The sequence below is a fragment of the Hirundo rustica genome, chromosome 3 (genome assembly GCF_015227805.2).
Source record: "Hirundo rustica isolate bHirRus1 chromosome 3, bHirRus1.pri.v3, whole genome shotgun sequence".
Taxonomy (NCBI): Eukaryota; Metazoa; Chordata; class Aves; order Passeriformes; family Hirundinidae; genus Hirundo; species Hirundo rustica.
In genome coordinates this window covers 47791036-47816126 of record NC_053452.1, presented here as the reverse complement: position 1 = coordinate 47816126, position 25091 = coordinate 47791036, and the positions used below count along the sequence as shown (strand labels likewise).

At 37.4% G+C, this 25091-nt stretch overlaps 1 protein-coding gene across 1 annotated transcript in view; it reads left to right on the top strand.

The window, feature by feature from the left end:
• Window positions 1-25091, top strand: part of RGS7 (regulator of G protein signaling 7) — a 198649-nt gene that overhangs the window by 138257 nt on the left and 35301 nt on the right. Inside the window, exons 5-7 of the mRNA XM_040057722.2 lie at window positions 18531-18595; window positions 20286-20362; window positions 20518-20599. Coding sequence (XP_039913656.1) covers window positions 18531-18595; window positions 20286-20362; window positions 20518-20599 — 224 coding nt within the window. The remainder of the gene's footprint in view (window positions 1-18530; window positions 18596-20285; window positions 20363-20517; window positions 20600-25091) is intronic.

Sequence of the window (25091 nt, the reverse complement as noted above, 5' to 3'; positions counted from 1 at the left end):
TGCTGAGTCTGCAGCTCAACATCACAGCTCTTCAGCAACTCCCCAGAGCCTTTCTGGATTATCTACTGTACCTTGAGGGAAGGATTTTATTTGAAGCCAGATGTTAGAAATGAAAAAGAAACAAGTTATATTATGCAGCATTTGGCAGATTTTCTTTGGCAATTGCAGGTGCGATAACTAATTCATTGTCTTTTCAGGTCAGGCTTGGCATATACAGGTTCCTTTAAGGTTTCTGAGGGAAAAAGATTTTAAATCCATTTGTCTTTCTGACTGCCTCACCAGTGCCATTTTTGATTTTTTTAACTCCTTATTCAGACATACTTTGCCCCACACTGCTTTACATGCTCATCCTCTTTTTGGTTAGAAAAGAGGAGTCACAGAGCCAAAATCTTGTTTCCAAATCCTCAATTTCTTTTTAAATTATTCTAAGACAACCATGGGGTATTACTTGCTTCCTGTATGAGCTTGACAGTGCTAGACTAGCAATCTTACCCTTTTAGTTTACCGAGAAATCACTTTTGTCAAGTGCAACGAATGTAAAACAGAATGCCAGTGAAATCTGCCATCCATCGTGCAAAGCATTTGAGATTGTGCATAACTACTTTTCAGCAAAGGCTTGATTTCTACAGTTTATAAAGGCTCCCTGGTGCCTGAGAGAAGAATAGCAGTAATATGCAAAGGTTTATAAGTGATTTGAATCCTCCTCCTCCATCCAAGTAATTGGATTTTAAAAAATTTTGTGGAGTGGAACAGAGCAGCTTCAGAGACAACAACTCTTTTCTTATTACTATCAACAAGGGGTAGCTGAAAGATGCTTAGTGATTTCCCTCCTCGATTATGCATTTTAATGCATAGAAATTAATCATGTTTTATAGAAGCTGATGGGCAACGCTGGTTTTTACAATTGGCTGTTTCATTAGCTCAGATATTGTTATTGATTAATTTTGAGGCAAAGCCAAAGCAGATCTATTTACTTTATCACTGGATTCCTTACAATGCATGCCGGCCACTGCTGCTGCTAGTTTGTTTATTGTGGAATATGTGCTATATTGCAGGATTTTGTTTCTTATGACTTTATTACAGGAGGGTTATGGATTTATGTGATTAGGTTTACCTAGTGATATTGGTGTATAACACAAGAGAACCAGTATGTGTTTGTGTGTGCAAAACCAGTTTTCTGGTTAAAGGGCATAAAGGTCCTTGTAACTGTTTTGTTCTGGAGGCTTAAATGTATCTGCACTCACAACTGCAGTGCTAGGTAAGCCTTATTTCTCCAGATCCTGACTTGTTCTGGCTGCTGATTCAAATTACACCTACAATTAAACAAAGTGCCTCAAAAGCATACTGATAAAAAACTGGCAGCATTATTTCTATCTGGGCTGATAAACAGTCCTTGACTTTCTCATAACCACTCTACCACCCACCTTCCTTCAGCTGTAAGAGAGATGTCTTGGCAAAATGACAAACGTTCCCTCTTTAATACTTCTTCATGATGAACTACTTCATGTTTCCTTCTGAGGAAAAGTAAAATTCTTAAGTATGATAATTCCTTCAGGTTTTCTACACTCGTGACAGATAACCAAACCACATCAGTATTTCATAAACTTCTCATTGAAAATGGTGGTGTTGTAGCACATGTTTTACCACATCCATAGCTCCTATGGGTGAAATCTTCACTCGTGAGCTTCTAGTTCATGAAGCCAGGCACACAGATTGTGTAATGTTCATGCTATAGGAATATATGGCATTGCAAGGGATGCTATAATTCTTCTACAGCGTATTTGGATATGTGATTTGTAACAAAAAGTTGAACCAAGCTTTGCATAGTCCAGCTATTTAGAAGGTAATTTATGCCTGTGTTGCTGTGGTATGTCTTTAATAGATTAGACGAGAACAGACAGCTTTCTCCTTTGCACATGCCTCCTATTCTCATTCCTGACCTCGTTCCATGAGACCAGGGATCTTCTTATCAGACTCTTCTTATTTCCTAACCCTTCTGTGTTGAACAAGGCAAATCTTTCTCCCATAGTCTTCATGGATAACCTCTCTAGCAAATTCTTCTCAGAGACTGTTAAATATCTGGAGCGTGAAATTGTGTGGAGACTTTTGAAACAGAAATGGAAATGTAAACTCAGCACATGCATTATAGTCACATGCTATGTGATTAAACTGTTTGATGTCTGTAATAAGGAACAAGGTAAACTTCAGGTTAAGACCAGGATTTTATGACTGTTAAAACCAAGCAATTAGACAAGAAAATGGGGAATATTCCTTTGGAAAAACATCAGTCATTTTACATGCATGTTTATTGTTGGTGCTTTTTGTCCATACAAACATAACATTGCCATAGTCCATTAGTCAGAAACTGGTTTTTATATCAGCCTTTATTTTCAGTGTCTAGGGTTTTCAAAGATTTTTTTTCCTTGATGTTTTGGGCTTTCTTTCTGTTTAAATCTTAATCTGTCTCTTATCCCAATTTTTTGCCTGTTTTTTTGAGAGTTTTCCTTATCTCTGCACACATCAATGCCATTTCCTCCTTTGAAAGTGAATAATAGATACCTACTCTTTGAATACAACTTTATCAGCAGCTGTAAGTGCATTGAGCACATATCTTAGGGTGATACCCTAAGTCTTGATGGTAAGAAAGTAATGTATGACTTTGCCTTGGTCAAAATACATAGCATCTAATGTTTATTTCTCCTCTGGTACAGGTTTTACACTGTCAGTGACCAATTTATTTTTGAAAAATCCAAATATTAGTAACCTTAAGCTTTCAAAGATTGGAAACATTTTGTGTATTACAACTGTTCAATCTAGAGAGTAAATGGAGAAACATTATAAAAGAGAATTTTTTTTTTTTTACCTTTTTACCTTTTCTGGAAATGCACTACTTCCCTTTGCTGTAATCTTCTGAATCTCCAAATCTCCTTTGCTTTATGCATTTTTAAGTTTTTTTAGTAACTGTCCATGTTTCAAAGGTTAGTTAAATTAATATTTTTTCCAAGTATAAATTGCCCTTCAGATAACTTGCACCCCTTTAAACATCAGGCAGATAATTCAGTACTCTCACCACTTAAATAGTCACTGTTATAGAGTACTGGAGATAGAGGAGAAAGAGAAATACCAGAGGAAGGATTTCATTGTAATATTTACGCATGCATATAAATCACAGTCCTGAGGAACCGGGAGTCATTCTTTAGCTTGGTGAGGCTTTTTTTGCTTTTTCAGAAATAAACACCATTTACCCACATGAAAACACAAATAATCCTTAAGCTTTCTGTGCTGAATTTCACCAGCCTTCTAACCTGAACTGTCTGACCTCATAAAAACAATTCCCTCCCTGAATTTTTTTTTTGCCTGGTGCTTTGCCTGTAGCCTTATCTCCATGTCCAAATTAATTTTGGGCATGTTCGCAGAGCTGATTGCAGGCAGAATTGGACTTTGTTCCCCCTGGAAGCCGGCTGGCTGGAGGCCAGCTCTGGCCCCGTTGCAGTGCCTGAGCAGATGAGCTGTACTTCTCAGCAAGTCCCATTAAATGCATCTGAGCAGCAGGCAGGCAGGCAGGGTCATCGCTGGCAGTTCAGAGACAGCTTGTGCCTGCCCAGCTCAGAGCATCGGCAAGGAGACCTCACGCCTCTGTGTCACTCCCTGGGTAGAAAGACCTTATCTGCCCACTGTCTCCTTCCTTCTGGAGACTCAGACAAGGAAGGCATTTAGTAATCTTCTATACTAGCTGTTACTTGAACCCCTTTCTCATAGTATAATGTCTGCCTTTTACTGGGGTTTCTTTTTCACTTACCTTATCATGCATCTTTGAAAACTTTTAATATGGCTCATCTTGTGCTTTGCTAATTAAAACTCATGTTCTGTTTTAACTTTTCTGCTTTTATCTCCCTGGCACAGGGAGGCTTACACTCATACTTAGTAGCCAGTGCATTATTTTCTGCCTTGTCCTCGATATCTTCTCCACATTTAAGTTGCACTTTTTATCCTTCAGAAAAGCCTTGGTCATCCCTGCCTCCTAGCGAGCGTAAGTGACAACATTTCACAACACTGAAGATCGTGTCCCCTTTTCCATATTCTGTTTAGTGCACACGCTGCCTTCACCACCAAAGTGCAAGTTTCAGCAAAAGTTAAATGTGTTATTTCAACTAAATACTGAAAACAGTATTCTGGCCACACATAGCTTTTCATTTATGTATGAAACAACAGAGTCCTCCTTTAACAATGCTAGCGTTGTTGTGTATATATAGTATTTGTTCATAGACTGTTGTGAGATGAATGCTGAAAGCAGAGTTTGTGATTTTTCTCTAAGTTAGAAGATGGAATTTGTTTTAAATCTCAGCTGGGATTGAAGTATATGCAATTTGGCAAGAGAAATCCTAAGTATGCATGAAGAGCTTTAATATGGACTTTGCAGCAGGTATGCCCACAACTGGGAGAGTTTCAGCTGGAGTGCTGCCCAAGCAGATACGGTTTCTATGTATTTAGAAACCCTCACTACATACTTTATTCAGAAGCTCAGCTTGAACCTGTGAACAGAGGTTAACCTTCCTTTTAGCAGAGAAATGATGTAGCTGTGCTTTTCTTCTTGGGCTTCTCTGGATATACATTTTGTGCCTCTAAGGAAGGACTATTCTCACTTCCTGAGTTTGTAAGCTGTATATTTCAATGATGGTGACTTTTTGCTTTATATGAATCACACTAAGAAATTTTATAGTTGCTTCTCCAAAATGTGCTGAGTACTGCAATTCATTCTTTAGGAGTTCATCTTCTTTCTATTTGTGCTTATATGTGCTTCTACTGGTCACTTTGATTTCAGTGGTACTGTGAAAGAATGGTTGATTGGAGAATTACTTATCACTACTCCCTTAAAAAGTACAAAACAGCTTGCAAGAAGCACATCTTAGCCTTTGAAGTTAGCTTGTGACTTCTTTAGCTCCTTGCTGTTGATTGATAAATAGCAAGTTCTAAATTGCTTCTATTAAATTTGACGTGTCAATGTTACAAAATCAAGAGATTTTTCACAATATATATTTAATTTGACAATTGGTGTGAATGTGTCACCCTTCAGGCCTGTTGGTTTCCAGATTAACGTTAAAGCAATTTTGAAGGGAAGTAGGCAGCAAACAGGTTTCCATTTTTGCAGCTGGGATATTTTTGAGAAAAAAACCCCAATAAGAAATAGAGAGTAATTCAGGTTTTCCTGAAGAACCACCTGTGTTTTGAAACACCACTCAAACCACTTCACACATTTAATGAGTTTCATTCAACTGCTCAAATATTATATAATTCTCTGTGTCTGTGTGCATGTGTTTATATATAATCAGTCACTCAATCACAGAATATTCTGAGTTGGAAGGGCCCCACAGCGATCATTGAGTTCAGCTCTTAAGTGAATAGCCTCTATTGGGATTATGTTCTCTGTAAAAAATGCTATAATAATATCCATTTTAACCAAAAGTTGCTATTTTAAAAATGGAGTAATTTGTATGAAAAATGTCTTTACAGTCTTATATTCTCCATTTGTTAGAAGTGAATTCTTTTAACAATACATGTAGCACAGTCTTAATAAGTACAGTGTTGAAAGTAATTTTTGGTACTTTATTGTCTTCCCTTAAAAAAAAAAATCACATTTTAAATCACAATTGGTAACCAATTATTAAAAAATAGACATTGATGTCTTTGTGAAAACAGGATGTTTTTAGTGGCATTTTTAAACAAATAACACCCAGGAAAGAGAATTGAATATTAGTCTGTGGATGAAAACTCTCAAAAGTCAAGAACTGAATGACCTTCAAAGCATCTTCTGTCTTTATATCTCTAAACCTGATTCTCTAGGATACATGAGAGATGTATTTCTAGGGAAGATGTAAAAGACAAGCCTATTACCTAGCCTAGTGGGTTTTGTTCTCTCAACCTGGAGAACAAAAAAACCACTTTTTTTTTTTTTCTTTTCCAATGTTGTTCTGACACTAGCGTGATAATCAGGTGTTACAAATGTAATTTTCTGTTTTGATGCCTATTCCAAAAATGTCAAGTTAGCAGTATAATAGATCTAACAAAAAGATAAATTGTTTCTGAAAACCAGTAACAATCCAAGGACTGTATAATGCTTGCATTGTCTAACTTGAGTTTCCTACTTCTTTGTTTTGTCTATAGACACCCTATTTTTGGCCATCAAATTGTTGGGAGCCGGAAAACACAGACTATGGTCAGTGTAGAAATATTTCCTATTTCTTTTGGAAATTATGCATTATATTAATGAATGCATCATTGCAATCTGTCTTGTTTCACCATCCCACTGTTAAAAACATAATTGTGTGTCATGTAATTCCTGTGCAAGAGCGGCTGATATTGAAATGAATGTGTTGCTATCTTTTTCAAAGTTTAACAGAAGCTTATCAAAGTCATATTTTGGAGTGGATCTGAGGAAAAAAGAAAAAAACCCAAGCCCCAAAATTCAAGACTCATCAAAACCTGCCTTGACGTTTATGTCCTCTGCTCCAGCAATTGTAATTATTTACAGTGAGATAATCTCAGTGAGGCAGAGGAGACTTTATTGATAGTTGTGCAGTGGTTATTATCAGATTGAGACCCAAAGATGTGCCTAATTTAGAACTCTTATTTCTAATATGCACCATGTGGAAAATTACTTATTATGAAAACTAATGTAGTTCTAATAGGGACTGTATTAGAAAATACAGTTTATTGTTTATTTGCCTATGTCTTGGGGGTTTATTAATAAATTATATATTGTAATTACTGGTGTGTGCTTAGACAGGAAAATATGAAGAAAAAAGGTAGTAATGTATTAGGAAAAATATTATTAAAAATGATAACAAAATTAGGTTCCTCTGTATATCAAATAGTGACCTAATTTTTCAACGAAGTGGATCTATGAGCAGCCTCCTGTTCATTCTAATCCAAACTCTAAGTACTGAGCTTATCTGAGGACCAGGTCACTTATTTGGGTAATTGAGCGTGTACATGATAGGTTATGTTTTCAAAACTTCAGATCATGCAATCTCTTTTTACAGCTTTTCAGAAATTTAGGTGAGTGTTCACTTGTAATTTGGATTCTACGCCCTTGGGAGCTGAAGACTTTGGGGATGGATGGTTCCAATAAATGCTCCCTTCCTTTTTGGAGCAGACAGAGTTTAATTTCAAATACATTGCCAAATAAAGCAATTTTAAGCTGAGACTCAGCAGACCTGAGTGTCTCCAAGGTACAGTTTGAAAATGTGACAGTTCCCTCATCCTATAGAAGTAGAAAAATGTTTAATTTGTTACTGATATTTGAAGATGTCCAGTAAATAGTTATTGAGATCTCCCAAGGAGGAGGGATTCTTACCACATGTGTGTGCTTAGCCACTCTTTATGAGGAAATGAGTCACTGAGGGAAAAATGGTTGATTTACCATTTATTACTTCAGTATAGTCCCCTAATATGTTAAAGATCAGCAAGTAATTAACTATGGCTTAAGAGACATGGAGTTGTTCAACTGCAATGTGTATCTCTGGGGTAGTTTTAGTAAATTATATGCTTAACATGTCTGAATTTGAGATCAGGCTGAGAAAGTTTCTATTAATATCCTTTACTCTGAAGTAGGAGATACTAACTTTCCTGTCACAGCTGATTGTGATCGCGGCACGCAAAGCAATAACACGGAGACAAGAGGTCTGCGGTGCAGAGTTGCTCTCCAAGAGTGAGCAGCAGCCTGTTTATTCTTTCATTTTCATTCATTTGTGGGTCTGGTTGTGGGTTGGCTTCTGGGGTTACCATCCCTCATCCCACTGGCCAGACTAGCTGTCAATTACATTATTTTTAGGCTAGAAATATGTAAACAAAGGACAGGGAATGAAAACAAAAGGTTTGTTTATGTTCCCATGCGCGAGAAAAGTGAAACATTGGTCTTAATATTGTGCAAAAACTAAAGAAACTGACTCCATCTTATGAACAAGTAGAAGGCTTTAAAAAAAGTCAGAAAAACCAGGGTGACAGTTGATTAGTGGATTGATCAATGAATTATCAACCTTAGTCTGTAAATAGAAATCTTGTATAATGTGTCCAGGTTTGCATGCCAGGAATACAGAATTAAACCTGGAATCAGTGTCTTCATCCTGCAGGGAGGTGCTTTTGTTGAACAGCAAATGTACTCATTTGAAACCTTCTGAGATTTAAATATGTTTCAGTTGCTGGGTTAAGCTCTTTGGTTGCAGAGGGGAGAAAGAAGGGGAGCAAACCCTCCAATCCTGCTATCTCATTGCTCCTTCCACATCATGAGCCAAAAGTGCAATCCTGTATGAAGCAGACACACAGCTCTCCGTGCAACAGGGCCAGAGCATTGTACTGTAGCTACCAAAGGTGACTGTGTGTCACCAGAACTGGGTAATGCCAGAGCATTTGCAGGAAAATAAACTTTTAAGACACCTTTTCAGTACTGTTCTTATTAGGGTAGCATCATCCGAGTCCCAGAAATTATAATTTTTCTTGTAAACAATGGTGATCAGAAGAATACAGGAAAATCAAAATATTTAATCAAAATATTTAAGGAACCAAAATAAATCTAAAGTAGGTTTGAAATATTTTTAGAATATTAATGGATAAATATCACCTCAAATATATACCAAATAGGTTCTGCAGATTTTCATGGTAATTGTTACTTCCTGGAAAGTATAGCATATAGAATTTATGCTATTACAGATACACAAATGCATTTCAAACTCATCATGCATTATGGTGCTGTGTGGTGCTACCAATTTCATGGGCTTGTCCTGAACAAGCTTGAAACTGTGCCCTCTAAAATGAATGGCTGTGGCAGGCATTGGAAGTCTCTCAAGACCAGCAAAAAGTAAGCTCTCTCTGTAATCTTCCTTGATCAAAGTTACTAACAAGGCAAATCACTTTCTTTGCAAGTGATTTGCAATTTTACAAGCCATTGGAAATACTCTAGAATTTTACTTTCATTCATTTAAAATTAATCCTACCATTAATCTTTACTCATCCATAACTGGGCTACTATCCAGAACATAGCACACTGCCAGAAAAATAATTTATCTTAAACAAGAAATTAAATGAGATTGAGATTGTGTTAGTTTATTACCAGAACTAACTAAGAAACAAATACTCCTTTCATATTTGTATAACATGTTAATGTCTTCTCTAAAACATAATTTGATCTATATGCACTTGTAATGTCAAATGTCGCCTTAAAAAATACTTTTCCATAGAAAGTATAACTGAAAGAGACATACAAACAGGATCTTCCAATATGTCAAAAAACCACAAGCACATTCTCATAATAAAGCTGTATTGCACTTCTATGTTGTGGTAGCAAAAAGAGAGCTTGGATTAATTTAATTTATATCAAAATGGAAAATAGCCTTTTGATTGTAATTTCCAAAATATTGACTATGATCATTCAGAGGTTATTGAGAAACTGCTAGTTTTCATAAAGTGCTGAAAATCTCCCTATTTTTTTCTTGAAAATCATGCTTTAAGTGTTGTTAAGAGAGATTCCTCAAATAATTTTTACAAAGGCAGGTCCTTGAGTTCCATCTGTTGAAGTTTGATTTTAGTGCCATATGTCTTGGAGTCCACCCAGGCAGGACATGTTGTTCTTTGTAGAATCCCATTGGTTTTAGTGGATTATGTTTGTGAAAATAAGTAGTAATAATTACAACTACTATTATTAAGGCCGGTGTAGTTCAAATAACTTTGCTTTTTCCTGTGGGTTAAGTCATGTTCCTGAATTATGATTAGGTCTTGTGACAAACAGAATTGGATCTCAATTCAGAAAAACTGGCTCTTGAAATGAACACAGCTAGTGGCTGAGCATGTGACCTGCTTGTAATTATCTTCTCTTTTCTTACAGATATAATTTTGTAACTGACAGATTTTTTTTTCCTGGCATATTATAAGCATGCCATATCATTACGAATTAGTTAAATAGGGAGGCTAGTTAAGACCGTTGCATCCCAGAAAGGGGAAACATAATGCCACATATGAAACAGTTATTCCATGTGCATTTGGTCTCAATTCTAACATAACCTATCATATTCTCTTGGAGGTTTAGAGACTCACAGCTGTGGTGAATTTGAGGTATTTAGTCCATTACTGTCCTCTTTTTCAAGTAAGTAAAAAATATGAAATTTTAGGGAAAAATTCCATTCACAACAAAATAGAAATTATTTGCCTTTTTTTAAATGGCTTAATTTAATATATTTGTGAAAATATAAGAGGCTTATAAGAATTTCAGACATATAAAATAAGAAGAATTAGTATTTTTTACTCATTTTCTCTTGTGAAATTTTGCTCAATAGACTCAAAAGTATCTGTGACATATCAGAGGTTTTTTTACACTTAAATGCATATTAAAAAAAAAAAGAAATCTGCTCAAAGGAGAGAAAGACTAAAATTTAGAAAGTGTCGTAGTCACTTACAGTCTTAGGGAGGTTTGGACCTACTAGAAGACAAAAAGTCGAGTACATCTATATAGTTGCAACAGGATGTTATTTGAGCAGTGTAATTTTTTTTTTGTGTGTGTGTGTGTGTGTGTGTGTGTGCATTTCTCTCAAATGAGTTAAAAATGGAGGAGGACTGCAGCATGTTGGTAAGTTATAGAGAACACAGTAAATAACTGATGCAACATGAGTTTAAGAGCACTTGACCATATGATCTTTAAATGATGCTAAATGAGACTTTTTCTCTATATTCAAAGCAAATTCTTAAATTCTGTCGCTGAGAAGGACAAGTTTTGAAAGTGTAACGTATACTCAGTAGCCTTCCCAGTAAAGTCATGTATTACAAAGGCAATCTCCTAGGAAATTAGAGGAATCATGGGGGTTGGGGTGATTCTTAATTAATTGCTCCCTTTAAAAGTGTAAGATATTTGTCTAGATAAAGGCTGCCGTTCTTTAGATAGTCATCACTTCGTTATCTATCCTGTGTTAAAGTAAAATTGGGTAGCCAATTACTTTTGCTGTGTCAAAGCCATTTCATTGTTGTTGTCCAGCATTTTTAAGAAAGTACAAGTCTTTCCTTATTAAATTTACGTGATAATCAGCTAACAAGTCACTCTGAACAACACTTCCTTCATGATGATACTTTCCTGTCGCTAAAAAGTAAACTGACAGAGGCCTCTCCATGTTCTGTCTCTGCTGCTCTGTTCTGAACATGAGCCATTTCCTCTGGCTCATTTCCCTCTTCTCCCCCAAACCCACGGTAATGCTAAAAAGGACATAGTACACAAAAAGTAACTGCAGTCATGTATCATGTTTTTCACATGATGAAAATTTTCATACATTTTCCTCTTTAGAGTCTCTTGCCTACCTTATTTTACATGCTTAGCTTCAAATTCCTCTATGAAAATTTGAGTAGTCCAGGAATTTTCTCTCATTTGTCCTTCTGTACCCTTTACCATAGAAGACTGTTTGGAAGGAGAACTATGTGGAGAATGCATTATATACTTGCTTTGCCCAAATGCACAGGGAGGTTTTTCTTGGCAACAGCTTTATTAGTAAGCAATTTGTATTTGAGAAATACTGAAAAATACCCCTATTGCTTACCTGAACTCTGCTAGAATACTTCAAGTTCTCAGCATCTCTGAAAATCAACCTATAACTATGAGTCGATAGCTTGGGGCAAAGCTGGTAGCAGAGAAGCACTTTTGATACAAATTGTCATATATATAAAAATAAATATATAGATGTATATATATATAAACTTTGTTAAAATTCATGCCATGAGAATTTGCAAAGAATGTGTGAATAATTTCTGAAGAACTCTGCCATTCTATAATCTAAAATCTTGATTTTCAGTTCCCATTTTTTCAACAGCTAATATCAGAATATGTTAGCCATGACTCCTGCAAGCAATTCTTTTAAGTCCTTAATACAGATCCCTCTGTTAAGGACCCATCTCTCAAAATTTCCTGGATTTCTAGGTGTAGTAAGAAACAAGACCTTTCCCAGAAGACAGCTAACATACTAAACTATTTCTGAGACTGGGTTGAGACCCCTTAAGTGAATGAGCTACCTTTAGGAAGCTACATATACAGAATATATTGACTAAGATCTTGGAGACAGGACTAAGTGTGAAGTACAGTCTACCAAGAATCACAGCCTCTTAAGAATGTGACTGGTGTCAGTGCTTGCTATGCATAAAATTTCATCTGGGTAGGACCAAATCGAATGAGCTTTAGGAAGGATACTTGGATCAGCAGAGAGGTGGAAGAGGTGACCTACAGTATTTTTTCCCACTCTGAATTCATAAAATGTTATATTTCTCTGAAGAGATACGTTATACACTCATTAGAAGCTATATCTCTCATACAAATGATGAAATGAAAGTCTCACTTCAACAAGCATGGCCTGGATTTTGTTCTGGTCCTTGCTAATTCTGACACTGACAAATCACTGCAGTGAGGGCTCTGTAACCAGGAGGCATTTCCTGAGGCTTTCCAGTCATCTCACCACTTCAGAGTTTTGCTGCTTACCTGAATTATTCTCTCCATAAAAGTGTAACTTATTCCCATAATATGAGGAGCATGGAAAATGTGTTTAGCCAATGCATGTATATATACACATAAGAAAGGGCAACTGGTCCAAGTACATGTTTCGGCAGTACTGTTTTAAGGAGCATTGATAATCTGCATCTAGGTCCCCTATTAAGAAAAAAAAAAAAAAAAAAAAATCAGAGTTCTGATATTCATGAACATAACTTGAAATTTTCTGAATTGCTTTCAAATTGCTATGTTGAGTAAACTAAATAGGTTTCATAGAATATCATGAGTTGGAAGGGAATCACAGGGATCATTGAAGTCCAGCTTCTGGCTGGACCCTGCACAGAATGCCCCAGGAATCAAACCATGTGCCTGAGTGTTGTTCAAACGCTGCTTGAACTCTGATAGTCTTGGCGCTGTGACCACTTCCCTGGGGAACTTCCCTGTTCTCAGTACCTAACAACCCTCTGGATGAAGAACCTTTCCCTGATATCCAACCTAAATCTCCCCTGGCACAACTTCAGGCCCTGTCACTGGTCACTACAGAGAGGAGATCAGTGCCCGCCCCTCCTCTTCCCCTGACAATTAAGCTGTAGACTGCAATGAGATCTCCCCTAGGTCTTCTCTTCTATGTTGAAAGGCCAAGGGACCTCAGACCCTCCTCTTAAGGCTTCCCCTCATCCCTTCACCACGAGTGACCCAGATTAGAAAGGTGTGGAGGAATGCTCTACTTTGCATGCCTTTTCCTGCCCCATTGTCTCTGGAGCTGTAGGCTTTCTGACTCTCTGAAAATGTAACCATAATGGCAAATTGAAAGCATTAGGATAGTATCAAGAAACATGAAATGATTCAACGGATGTAATTTTAAATTGTATTTGACAACTGGATATTCTTTGTCTGATCCTATAGTTCATGTAGCTTGGGTGACTTTTCTCCCATACCCATTTTTGTCACCCTGCAGGATTTTCCAAGGCCTTCATCATCTGGGGACTTCTGCATGTTGAGGATGAATTTGCCTTTTTCTAATTCTTGATCTCTTTGGTAGTTTGAAGTTTGGTTTCTTTCTTGCCCTTTGTTCATGTAAGAAAGTCCTCTGCTTGCGTAGATCTGTAATCAAATTGCTTTCCTGAAGTGTTATAGGAAAGAACAGGATCAAAGAGTAGAATAGAGAAGGGGAGAAGTGTTTCATACTTTAAGGTTTTGATGATTTGGCAGTTTAATGTGCATAAATCTGATCATGGTCTTCCTTCTAACTTAATGTTATTAGCATTTGCTTAGGAGTGTGGTTCTTTTATAGATACACATGGCTCTGTGGTGGCCCATTTTTAAGACTAAGTGAAGCTCAATAGCTGTTGCTGAGGGCAATTATTTTTCTATTGACTAAGAGCAGAGGTGACCTAAAAGTGGTATGAAATAGCCCTAGAAATCCCAATGTTTAAATAAAAGAGTTTATTTCATGCTTTACATCCTGCAGTTATGTTTTGTGCTGATTGTCCTGTAGTTCTGTCTGAAGCAGGCACTTGCATATAGAGAGAGAACTGTCTGCCCACAGGGCACTTTGATACCCTTAGACCTAGCAGAACTTGCTGTTTTCTTTGCCTCTTTAGATATAGACTAGGCTTATACACACTGACTCTGAAAACAGGATTTTCATCAGGGAGTGCATAAATATAACATCTCCACTGGCTTCAGTAGGGATAACAAGCGTTCACTGAAAGCACGCTCACCATCTGGGGTGAATCAAGCTGTGACAGCCCTGGCACTGGCACAATCATAGAAGGAGTTTGTGTACATGGTAGTGGGTGTGTAGGTGCCATAGTGTGTGATCTTCAGCAGCCCAATTGAACTTCCACTGAGTTTAGCTGTGGCCTTTGCTCCACTGTGGCAAAAGGGAAGTTTTAGCCCCTGTTTAGCAACAAGATAAAACTCCCCAGTTGTGGGGTTTGGGTGAAGGCTCTGGGTTTGGCTTTTAGTGGGTTGTTTTTTGTTTTTTTTTTTTGTGTAAGTGTGTATAATATAACGTGTGCTCAGTCCAGTTTCTTGAGTCTAGAATGAAACCTGTCATAACTTCTATGATCTTATCTAAACAAAAGATCTACAGAGGTTTGTTATGAGCTTTCAAGTGCAAGTGAACAGTCAGGAATAGGAAACACACTTAGCTAATCATGAAAAAGTTTTTTGGGGTGTAACAATTTAAAAATTTGCAAGAGGAAAAATACAGGCATCCTCTCTGTGCAACTTGGGCTTTGTAGTCTCACTTGAAACTCTCAGATTGCTCAAATTTTGTGAATGCCTGAAGAGAGCTTTTCAAGAGCTAGAAGACTGTATTTACTGCACAGCTACTGAAATGTGTTTCAATACTGGATGGTTGTTCAAATACAACATTAATGAACATCACTGACCATCTTTCGTTATGAAATGTTACAAATTAATATGGCCTTTAAAATTATTGGCAAATCTGTTCTCTCATAGCAATCAGTCACTTCTAAAGCATGAGCTATAGCATCTAATATATAATTCACTTTAGTAGAGGCAATTATGTTGATTGCAAAATCCATCAGAATACACTGGCTCTAAAAATAAGAGTGTATAAGGCAGTCCATATTTAGCAAATTGAGGTTATTAATCAGACCCTGTTCCTTGCATATCATTCATCCCCACGGTGAGCATTTTTCAGCACCCTTATCAGGGGGTGGCAAGCATGGGGAGGTCGGCAGGAACTGAGGCTGGCAACAGTGCAGGCAGGAGCAAGGTTGTAGTATGTGTAGGCTAAAGGGCTGGTTAGAGATGTATCGACAACACAGCTCAAGCCTGTTAATACTCAAAGCTCTGTCTAGTAGCTAGGCTTGAGCACAATTCCTGAGCAGTGGAGCCCCTAGATGGGCTCCTTGGTGGAATTACAGCTCCTTGGTGTACTGAGGGCCCTGACCAGGACTTTTGCAGGATAGATAAATAGAGAACCATACACAGAAATAGAGAGCTTTGGTTGGAGATCCTTCCTGCAGGCTGTACTTCCTACGAAGCTGTAGAAACAGTGTCAACACATGGGATTGGAAAAGCAGGCACAGTAATTTGCTGAAATTCTGGGAGATCCTGACTCTGCTTTGAGAGGGAAGTTGATTGACATCCTCGAAGTCTGGCTACTGGACAAGGACAGTTACTTCATGTGTGATTTGGTGCAGAAAAGGAGTGCTGCCTGTGAAAGGTGGGAGTATCCATATTTCAAATCTCATTGTCCTAAAAGTCAGAAGAACAAAACCACATTACTCTATATCTTCAAATTATCTGGCTGAAAATGAGGGTGATTTTCACATTCTTGCTTTCCAACGTGCTACTGAATTTTTTACAGATAAGCCAAATATATATGATAGGGGGAGTGTAAACTGGTAAACACAAATTCCTAAGCTGCTGCCAGCTTTTTGTGACAGTACAGTTAGCTCTTAAGTAGAGGCTCAAACGTGCACTTTTAAGAGGATGTAATTGTCAGCACATAGCAATGGCAGTAAGTTGAGTCAGAGTAGGAATGTCCTCTAGCACTGTTTTCTTCTGGGCTACTGGGTATGCTGTACTTCCTACATTAGTGATTCTTCCTTTGGCATATTCTACCTTATTCACAGTGGTACATAGAAACATTTCTGACATAAGGAATCCAAGTCACAGGTGTTAAGACCATTAGTCTCCTCTGAAGGGAAATGGATCTGGACATTTCAGTTAAGAAAAAAAAGGGTCTGAGGGATGAATATGTCTTTTTTTGAGTCTTAGCCAAGTTATGCTCATAATGAAAACCAAACATCTTTGTATGGACTCTTTACTTTGGATTGGGAGCAAAGAGGGTCATTAAAAGAACCCTTCAGGGAAAATAACTGCAGTAGAGTTACACAGTGAAGACACAGTATTAAATTAATCATGTTTCAAGCTAATTCGTCTCCTGGTGACCTGGTGGTTGTTTCTCCCGTGTTGAAATCTCTATTATATGAAGAAACATTTTTGACGAAACCTATCCTGACAGAAAGATGAGCAGTCAGCTACCTCTGAAACAAGAATCTTTGTAGGAGTTAGCAGGAAATATAATCCCAAAATTTGCTGACAATGGGACTCAAGGAAGAGCTAAACTAACTAAAAGTGCCTGTACTGGGACTATAAGAATGAGATTTACAAGTCTTGATCAAGTGCAGGAACAGGGAACTTTTTTGTTTCTGTTCAGGTGGTATTAAATTGGTAGAAAATTTTTGACCTCTGGAATTCTGAGAACTGTCTACACACTTATATAAAGTGTGTATTTTATTGCTGCTACTTACAAGGGATTTAGGAAGTTTTTTTCCTTGTTCACTGAAATAAACAATTTTTAGGGAAAAGAGGAAAATGCTTCACTGTAAAAGAAGCTAAATGACAAAGTCCATCTCTCTCCTCAAGAATCTCTTACCAGTGTACTGATTGTGAATGCTACCTAGGTACAAAAAGTCCAAATTTCATCCCCTTATCTTTTTATGACAGTTCAGCATGCATGCCAATGCATTAGTGTAAGTGTATAATAATATTACAATGCATGAAAGCTATAGAAACTATCTGTCTGCTGTCTGTGACATGGATATATATCTGTCTTTGTGGATTTTGTAGACACAGAAACTGCTTTGGAACCAGAGGGTATATGGGGGGGGCAGGGAATAGAGAAAGAGACCGTGGCTTCTTATGAGAGTGGAAAGTGAAATAGTCTGAAAGAAAATAGACCAAATAACACACAAAAAAAGAGGAGGGGAAGAAAAGACAAAAATTGCATTAAAATATAACTTCATTTTACCTCAAATGACACCTTTAATTGCAGGTAGAAGTGCTTGAAATCAATTCAACTAAAAGAATATTCACTGGAGTGGGTTTGCATGCATTTGCATGTGTCTTGTCAGGAATAAATATTTCCAAGGAATCTTAAATTATATTTGGGTTGACTACCTTAATATGTAAAGCTGTATCTAAAATGAGCACCTCCTTCCTCCCAGTTAGGAAGAATCAAGTTCCTGTGTGAAGTTATTTCCCGGAGAGGCTTTGCTCCTGTAGTAGACCACCTGGCAGTCAGGGGGCAGGAACACTCCTAAGCACGACCAGTAACTGTGGGCTCGTTTTGCTGGCTGTAGAGACAACAGATAAGTTTAGGTAAAAGATTCATCCACCTCATATGAGCAGCGCTCTGAAGTAATGAAGTGGGTAAATATTGCACAATTAGGAATTGTGCAGCATTCATTGCCTCGGTGGTGAGGGAAGATGTAAAATATTCACCTTGTTTGGAAAGTATTTGCTGCTAAATAAAGGCTATTGAAAATGTACTTTAGCATTTTATTACTAAAGATTCTGCTCTATCTGAATGAAGTGGAGGAAGGACAGGTCTTCTGAAGGTTGTTTGGATTTAGAAAATAAATGAAAGAATATTTTTTCTCATATGTAAGAGATGACACTTTTTTTTTTTTTCATTTTTTTGGTCTCACATTATTTTCTTGTCTAGGTATTGGTTATAGCAGACTAATCCGTATGAGACATGAATTTTATCTTGAATTATTGATTTAGCTAAAATCCTCTTAGGTTGAAAGTTTGTGTTTTCTAAATATAGAGTAAAAATGAAATCATGTGTTCATGTTCTTAAAAACCTGTTTGACTAATACAGCAGCAGCTCCTGCTAAAACTCTTATGCATTATGATTTATACACACACAGTTTGAAAAATGTCTTTGCCATTTTTTCTTTAATGTGCTAGTTCCCTGGCCATTAAAAAACCCTGACCTCAAGTACCTCATGAATTTTGCACATGATGTCTGTTGCATAAAGCAGATTTTATAATTATTTAATGAACCTCTGTGTCTGATCCATCATTTCAGTTACAATATTGGTAGCATTGATCCCATATTTAAAGCTTTCTAGAACAAAGGGAGAAATCAAACCAAAAAAAGCTGGCTTTAAACCAGACATGAAGTTTTTATTTCTGATCTGCTGTTTTTGTGAGATAGTAGTAAATTCTGTGTTATTTTATTCTGTTCCAGCTGTTTACCTCTGCAAGCGGACAATGCAAAACAAAGCAAGGCTAGAACTAGCAGACTATGAAGCTGTAAGTACGTGGCAAAAAGTAAATTTCTCTACTGGACCTAATGAGCCCTTGAAATAATTTAAGCATGAGAACTATGGGCATTATATGTGAAAATCTATTAGTTATTCAGTTCTTCCAGCTTGTGGGTCTAACACTGCTCCATAGTCTTAAATGGTGTTTGAGAGATGAAGCGGACAAATGTTGAGGTTACAGTCCACCTCTAATCTTCCTCTGCTCACATCCCTATGCCAGGATCACAAATAACTCCACAAATCCCAGCTATGCCATGAGTGTTTGGAAGCACTTGTTCTCTACGCCATTTAAGGTTTGATCGAAGGATCCCTGGCAACATTTCCAAAAGCTCTCAATAGATGTAGAAATGTAAATCTCATTCTTTATAAGTGATGCTGACACTTGAGCCTTTTCCCATCAGCTAGATAAGAGGCAGAGGGTCAGACTAGAGGCACTCCTGCTCCCTGAGGTTGTGCTGTGCCTCAGGCAAGGTAAGATAATTGGGGCCAGGAAGAGCCTGAAAAAGAGGGAGTTGGATTAGCTGATGAGGATGGCATTTGATAAGGAGAGAGATGTCTTGAATTCCAGCTCTAGCCCCAAGAAGTTCCTGAATTTTTTATCAGCATGTCAACATAAAATTCACAAACAGCCCTGTCTCTGTGCTGAAAGCTGTCCAGCTGTGCTGCTGTGACCTGCCAGCAGGATTGTCAGCCAGGCCTCTCAGCACAGCAGATACTCCAACCACAGCACCATGCTGACACACTGCATTGCTTCTTCCTGGCACAAGCTTGTTTTTCAGTGTACTTCACTGTGGGGTATGTGCAATTTTGTACTCACATTCCTTAGAAAACTCCCTTCAGCATACAATCCATGAGAGCCTTTCCTGGTATTGACAAGGTCTCTAGAAAGTCTGCTCTTCCTGTAGTCTTCATTTTCAGTGACTATGGCACAGAGATACATTTGCAATGCATAGAAATATAGTAAAAGCAATGCTTTTTTTGTTAAGAAGACAGCATACTGCTGCTGTTTAAGCTGGGAAGAGATTCTAAAAGCTCTGTTGGAGACAGTGAAAATGTTCCATCATAAATGGAAGAAAGAATTTTGCAATGATTTTATAAATTTTCTGTCTGTTATTATTAGTAGGCTGTAGGATAGATACATTTCCTGTATAGTATTCAAGACCATTAGTCTGCATTTTTAAAAATGAAGATGGCTGTGGAGGTTTGGCTATGCTACCCAAAATGGCAGCCAGCGCTGTTAAGTGGAAACCATTTGCATAGATGACTGATGAGGAATTGTCATGTGGATCATCCAGTATGGAGATAACTGCTGTTATCTTTCATTATTACATACATTCAAAACAAGGATGTTTCTTTGTACTATTTCAAAATTGCTAAGATAGCTCACAGTATATAAAAATGTTTCAGAAATCTCATGTTCTGCTGAAGGATGCATCTACCCTTTTTATCAGAGTTTCAAAACTAAAATAGTCGAGGCATTCAAAAGTACTCCATCTCATTTGGTGTCAAGAAAAACTTTTTATCAGATAAGGAAGGTCCATTTAAGCTGACACAAATATCATGACTTGTATTATGTCTTGGTGAGGGTTAGGTGAGGAGAGGGGGAAAGATAAAGCCAGAAGCTATCAAGAAGTAAATAACTTGCAATCTAACCCGCTAAAATTGTAATGTATTTTCAGGAGAGTTTGGCCAGGCTACAGCGAGCTTTTGCTCGGAAGTGGGAGTTTATTTTTATGCAAGCTGAAGCACAAGCGAAGTAAGTTCCTTTGGAGATGAGCTGGGGGTTTTTCTTGCATGCTTTTTGATGGGGGGTGGGGGGGGGGGATGGGGAGGAAAGTGGTTGGACACGTTTTATGTTTAAAAGTACTGTCCTTAACACTGTTTCTTTTAAATATCCTATGACACTGACAGGGTTGACAAGAAAAGAGACAAGATAGAGAGGAAGATTCTTGACAGTCAGGAGCGAGCATTTTGGGATGTGCACCGTCCGGTGGTGAGTGCTGGTGGGGCTGCTGGGTCTGTGAGCAGGGCTGCTGATAAATGTCAGCTTCTGTGGAGCTTTGGGGTAGCCTGGGGAAAGTAAAAGAGCAGTAGGGTGAGGGGCTGGGGCTTGCCTCCCTCTTCAGGATCTAGTTTATATGAATCTGATATTGTAGACTTCAGATGTGTGTGCATCCAGTTCATGGTTTTTAGTGAGTAGATGTGTTGTGCCTGGTTTCTTGAATAAGAAGGTACCTGTCTTTGACTATTATCATCTCAAAGGTTTCCTGGGGTATGAGTCACACAACCTAAATTATATAACTAAAAATACCCTTAAATAAGTCTGACTGGTTTTCTTTTTTAGTCTGCTTTTTTGCTTGCTAAGCCTTTTAACTTCACTCTAGTTATGTTTCCAAGCTATTTTTGAAGTACATAAAAGTTAGATATTGGCTTTGAGCTGTGGGAGTCACACATTGTCTAAACAAGATTTGTCTGAGTTCTTTGTCAAAGTCAATCTGACACAAAACTTTTCTTTTTAAAGTTTCTTACATACTCAACTCTATTTGAGTGCTAAAATTGTGAGAAAGAATGTCAATTGTTATAATAATTCCAATTAAACTGTACATTTTTTTGCTTTATTACAGTGCAATATTGGTTTCCCTTGCCTAGAGTTAAGTTTTCCTTTTTTGTTAATGCAGTTTTTAGATCATTACCAGTGAAATCATATATGAACTATATCTTTTGCTCTGACACTGGGGAAAGCTACTTTTAGTGGGGGAGGTAAAGTTAGGTGATGGTGTGTGGAAGAGTAGAATGCAATGAGAAAGTTTAAATAAAAAATAATAAACTTGAAGATGGTCAGCTTACATTTGGACTGGGGAACTGAAGTGATCACAGAAGAAATGGATTTTTAGGTAGGATTTAGAATGTCAGGTCACGAAAATAGCTTGATGTGAAAGATTCCAACCACAGGAAATAGATGCAAAAAGACTGGGACGTTACTGTCTAATCACTGACATCAATCAAGGAAGGATAACAGAAAGCAATTTTCCATCTGATGTAGATTGGAGCTACATAGGGAATAAACACAAAGCATCTGTGGACCTGAGATCTGCGAAGGTGTAGAGAGCTTTTATATCTGCTGCAGAAATGGATCTAAAGGTTTTGAATCCAAGAATGAGATGTTATTTTCAGGTTTGGAAGAGATGAATTGTTGAAGCTTCAAGAGAGTAAAAGGGTCCAGGACAAGAAGAAATTGAATCTGATTACGAGCTTTGGCTGTGGATAAGTCTGCCTGGTCCAGCAGATGTTTTCAATCTGGCTGTAAACATACCTAGGAAATATCAGAGGCAAAGGACTGGCTTACAGTAAGCAATGTAGGCTCCTGGCTTTAGAAGATATAAATAGATGAATGGGGAGGTTCATACTTTGGCTACACTGTTCCTCTCAAGAGTCATTGAAATAATATTTTTGAAAACACTGTTATGAATTTGCTGTCACAGTAAAAGCCAGAAGCTTCTTTTGAAAAGAACAAAAGATAAAACACAAACAGACTGAAAAGAGGAGGGTGATGTTAGAGCTAAATTACAATTTGTAATTGGATTTTCAAGCCCCCCAAAGGCCTCCCAAAAACTTACAGTAATGCTGCTGTAACTCTGGAGAGCTAAATTTTTTAAACAGTTTTTTAAGGTAATATTTGAATGACAATCTGTGTATAAGGCTTATTTTTATTTACAGGGTTTCACCTTTTGCTAAAAGTTCAGGGGCTAGGGGCAGTGACAACATAGTTTGAAATCCACCCCAATGTAATTTTTTTTACTGAAAATGAGTTTTGAGGATCAAATGTTTCATTATTTTTGGTTGGTTGGTTAGTTGAAGCTGAGTAAATAAATATTTTTCATGGTATTCTTGCAGGTGTCCTGGTCCTTAGTTGCTTTATTGCTTTATTTGTTACCTACACAGCTACAGTACTGATACAGAAGATTCACATGTAAAATATAGACTATGAATATTAAATTTGCATTGTATTTCAACTTTAAGTTGATGGAAGGAGCAGAAGAGGGAAGGAAGCCATCATTCCTAAAGGACAGGGCAGCAGTGCACTACAGGAGTGAGAGACATGAGAACAGCTGTATGGCAGGAGGCATTTACTTGGTAATTTCTGTAAATCCCAATTTCTGCTTTATGTAAAAAGATCTTAGCTTGCAGTTAAAAAGAATATGGATGAGCTTTGCCCGTAGTTAACTGCAGCCTGCAAAGACATTCCCAAACACATTTCAATAGTAAAACCAGGGAAATTTGTGGCAGGGGGAGCTGTATTAACTCCCCCATAGGATTAAGTCCATGCTGTTATTTCTAAGGTGGAGCGAGTATCTGGCATACGTCTGAGATTAATATTATTCACACATAGTGATGCATTTCTCTTTTTGATGGCAGAGTAAACATACCTGAAAAATCTTTCTCTTTTCACCTGCCATGAAAGTGTATTATTTTCATGATTTTGAAACTTCTATTGATAACAGACTGTGGAAATAAGCAAAAATTGTTTAGGAGGATTAAGGTGTTAGTCAAAACCAATAACAAACCAAGCTAAATTGGGAAAGTGAGTTACTTCCAGGAGAAAGAAATTGAGAAACTTCTTTTGTTCAAAAAGAAATCTCATGCTCCTTATTAAAGTCTTTGAAAGAGACCTTGTTTCGGCTTTCCTGAATTATTATCTCTTTTTAAACCCCATAATCTTAAACTTTTTAAAAAGGGACAAACAGGTACTAAAGCAGTAAATCCTCTAAAACATTCTCAAACCCACGCTAAATACAGTCAGAGTAAAGTAGCTGTGGCTTGCTGTAAAATTAACTCTTTCAGGTAACAGGCAAGATAGCTGATGTCTTGCTGCTACAAATGATTCACTTTTCTTCCTGAGTTATACATTCATGCAATAAAAAAGGCCTTTTGGATACTTGCCATGATTCACATTAATTCAGAAGATAATGGGGGAATTATCCTTTTCTTCTGAAAGTCACCTGTATACTTTCTAACTGTAAAAACCTGAAAAAGCATTTCCTTTTCTTCAGTGCCTCTCTGATCTTTGCCATCAGTCCGTGTTGGTTGTGTAACAGTCACATTTAGCAAGTTTCTGTGCAGTTGTTTTTAAAATGAAGACGGGAAATATGCATCAGATATGCTAGAGAATGGCATTGGCGTGTGTCCCTCTCCAAAGTTTAAACACTGGCTATGGTTTAGTCATAGTGTGATTTGGTAAAGCATGAGCATGAGTCAAAGTGTGAGCCATTTCTTCCATTCTGCCATTTATAACTTGGTTAAACCCAATCCACAGGACTTCTATTCCCATTGCTGTTACTGGTTTGCTGGATTATGGTAGTTAATTTGGTTCTTTGGGAAAAAAATGGTAATAAAATATTGGTAAGGGTCAGTCTTGATGACCTTCAAGGTCTATTCCAACCTAGATGATTCTATGATTTGATGAAAAACAAGAGCAGTATTTGTGTGATTTGATACAGGACAGTGAAGTATCTGGGGTGAATATGGCTAGAAAGGACAAGAAGTAATACTAAGAGCAAATGATAATTCACTGCTGTTGTAAAATCCAGAAACATGTATAATTTCTGGATTTGGGTGTTCCTTGCTATTGTTTCCTAGCACCAAACTAGGAAAACAGTGTTCTTCAAATATTTAAAATCTTGTCGCACCTCCCACACCTTTTGCTTCTCTCTCTTTTTATGAAACTCTATGTCCATTAATTTAATTTTTTCAGTTTATCTTTTATTAACTGTATTTTATGTGGTCTGAACAGGACCTTTCACATCTGACCTGGCATGTAACATTCCCAGGCTTTGAGGGCCAGGCAGTGAGTTCTTTTTGTATTTTAATGATTATTTCATCCTGTCCCTCAAGATCAGCTTCAGAGACTTGTCAAAACAGTGAATTTACCTTGGATAAGGAGATGCATGCATCCTTGCTTTTCACACTCAGTGCTAGACTTTTCTGGGCCAGTCACTTGTTTAGCCAGAGAACACTTCTCTCTGCTTTTTCATAATATTTTCAGAAAGTTTTTAAACATCTTCAGAAAGCAAATGTGAATTGTGCCATCCAACTTCTCTAGTGATATATATACATGTAATTTTCATGTCTCCTTTTGCACCTGTTTGACCGTACATCCTTAAAAGGGAGTTGCCTTTACAGCAGACAGGGAATGCAGCCAAACCAGGAATTGTCATTCTCAGATAACTGCCCTTCTGGTAATGAAACAAAGCCTTGTACAATGCTTTAATTAAAAAAAAAAAGTTATATTGTTTACGATCCATACTTGCTTGTAGTTGAGGCACGTATTTATAAAACCTCTAGCTGGCCTGCTAACTAAGATCTTTGTGGGAGAATTTTTACTCACATTATTTAGCATTTTTATGTAGTCTATACTTGAATAAAAGTGAGTCATATGGGGAAAAAGAAGCAGTTTTTTGGAACAGTGCAACAAAAATATTTGGAAG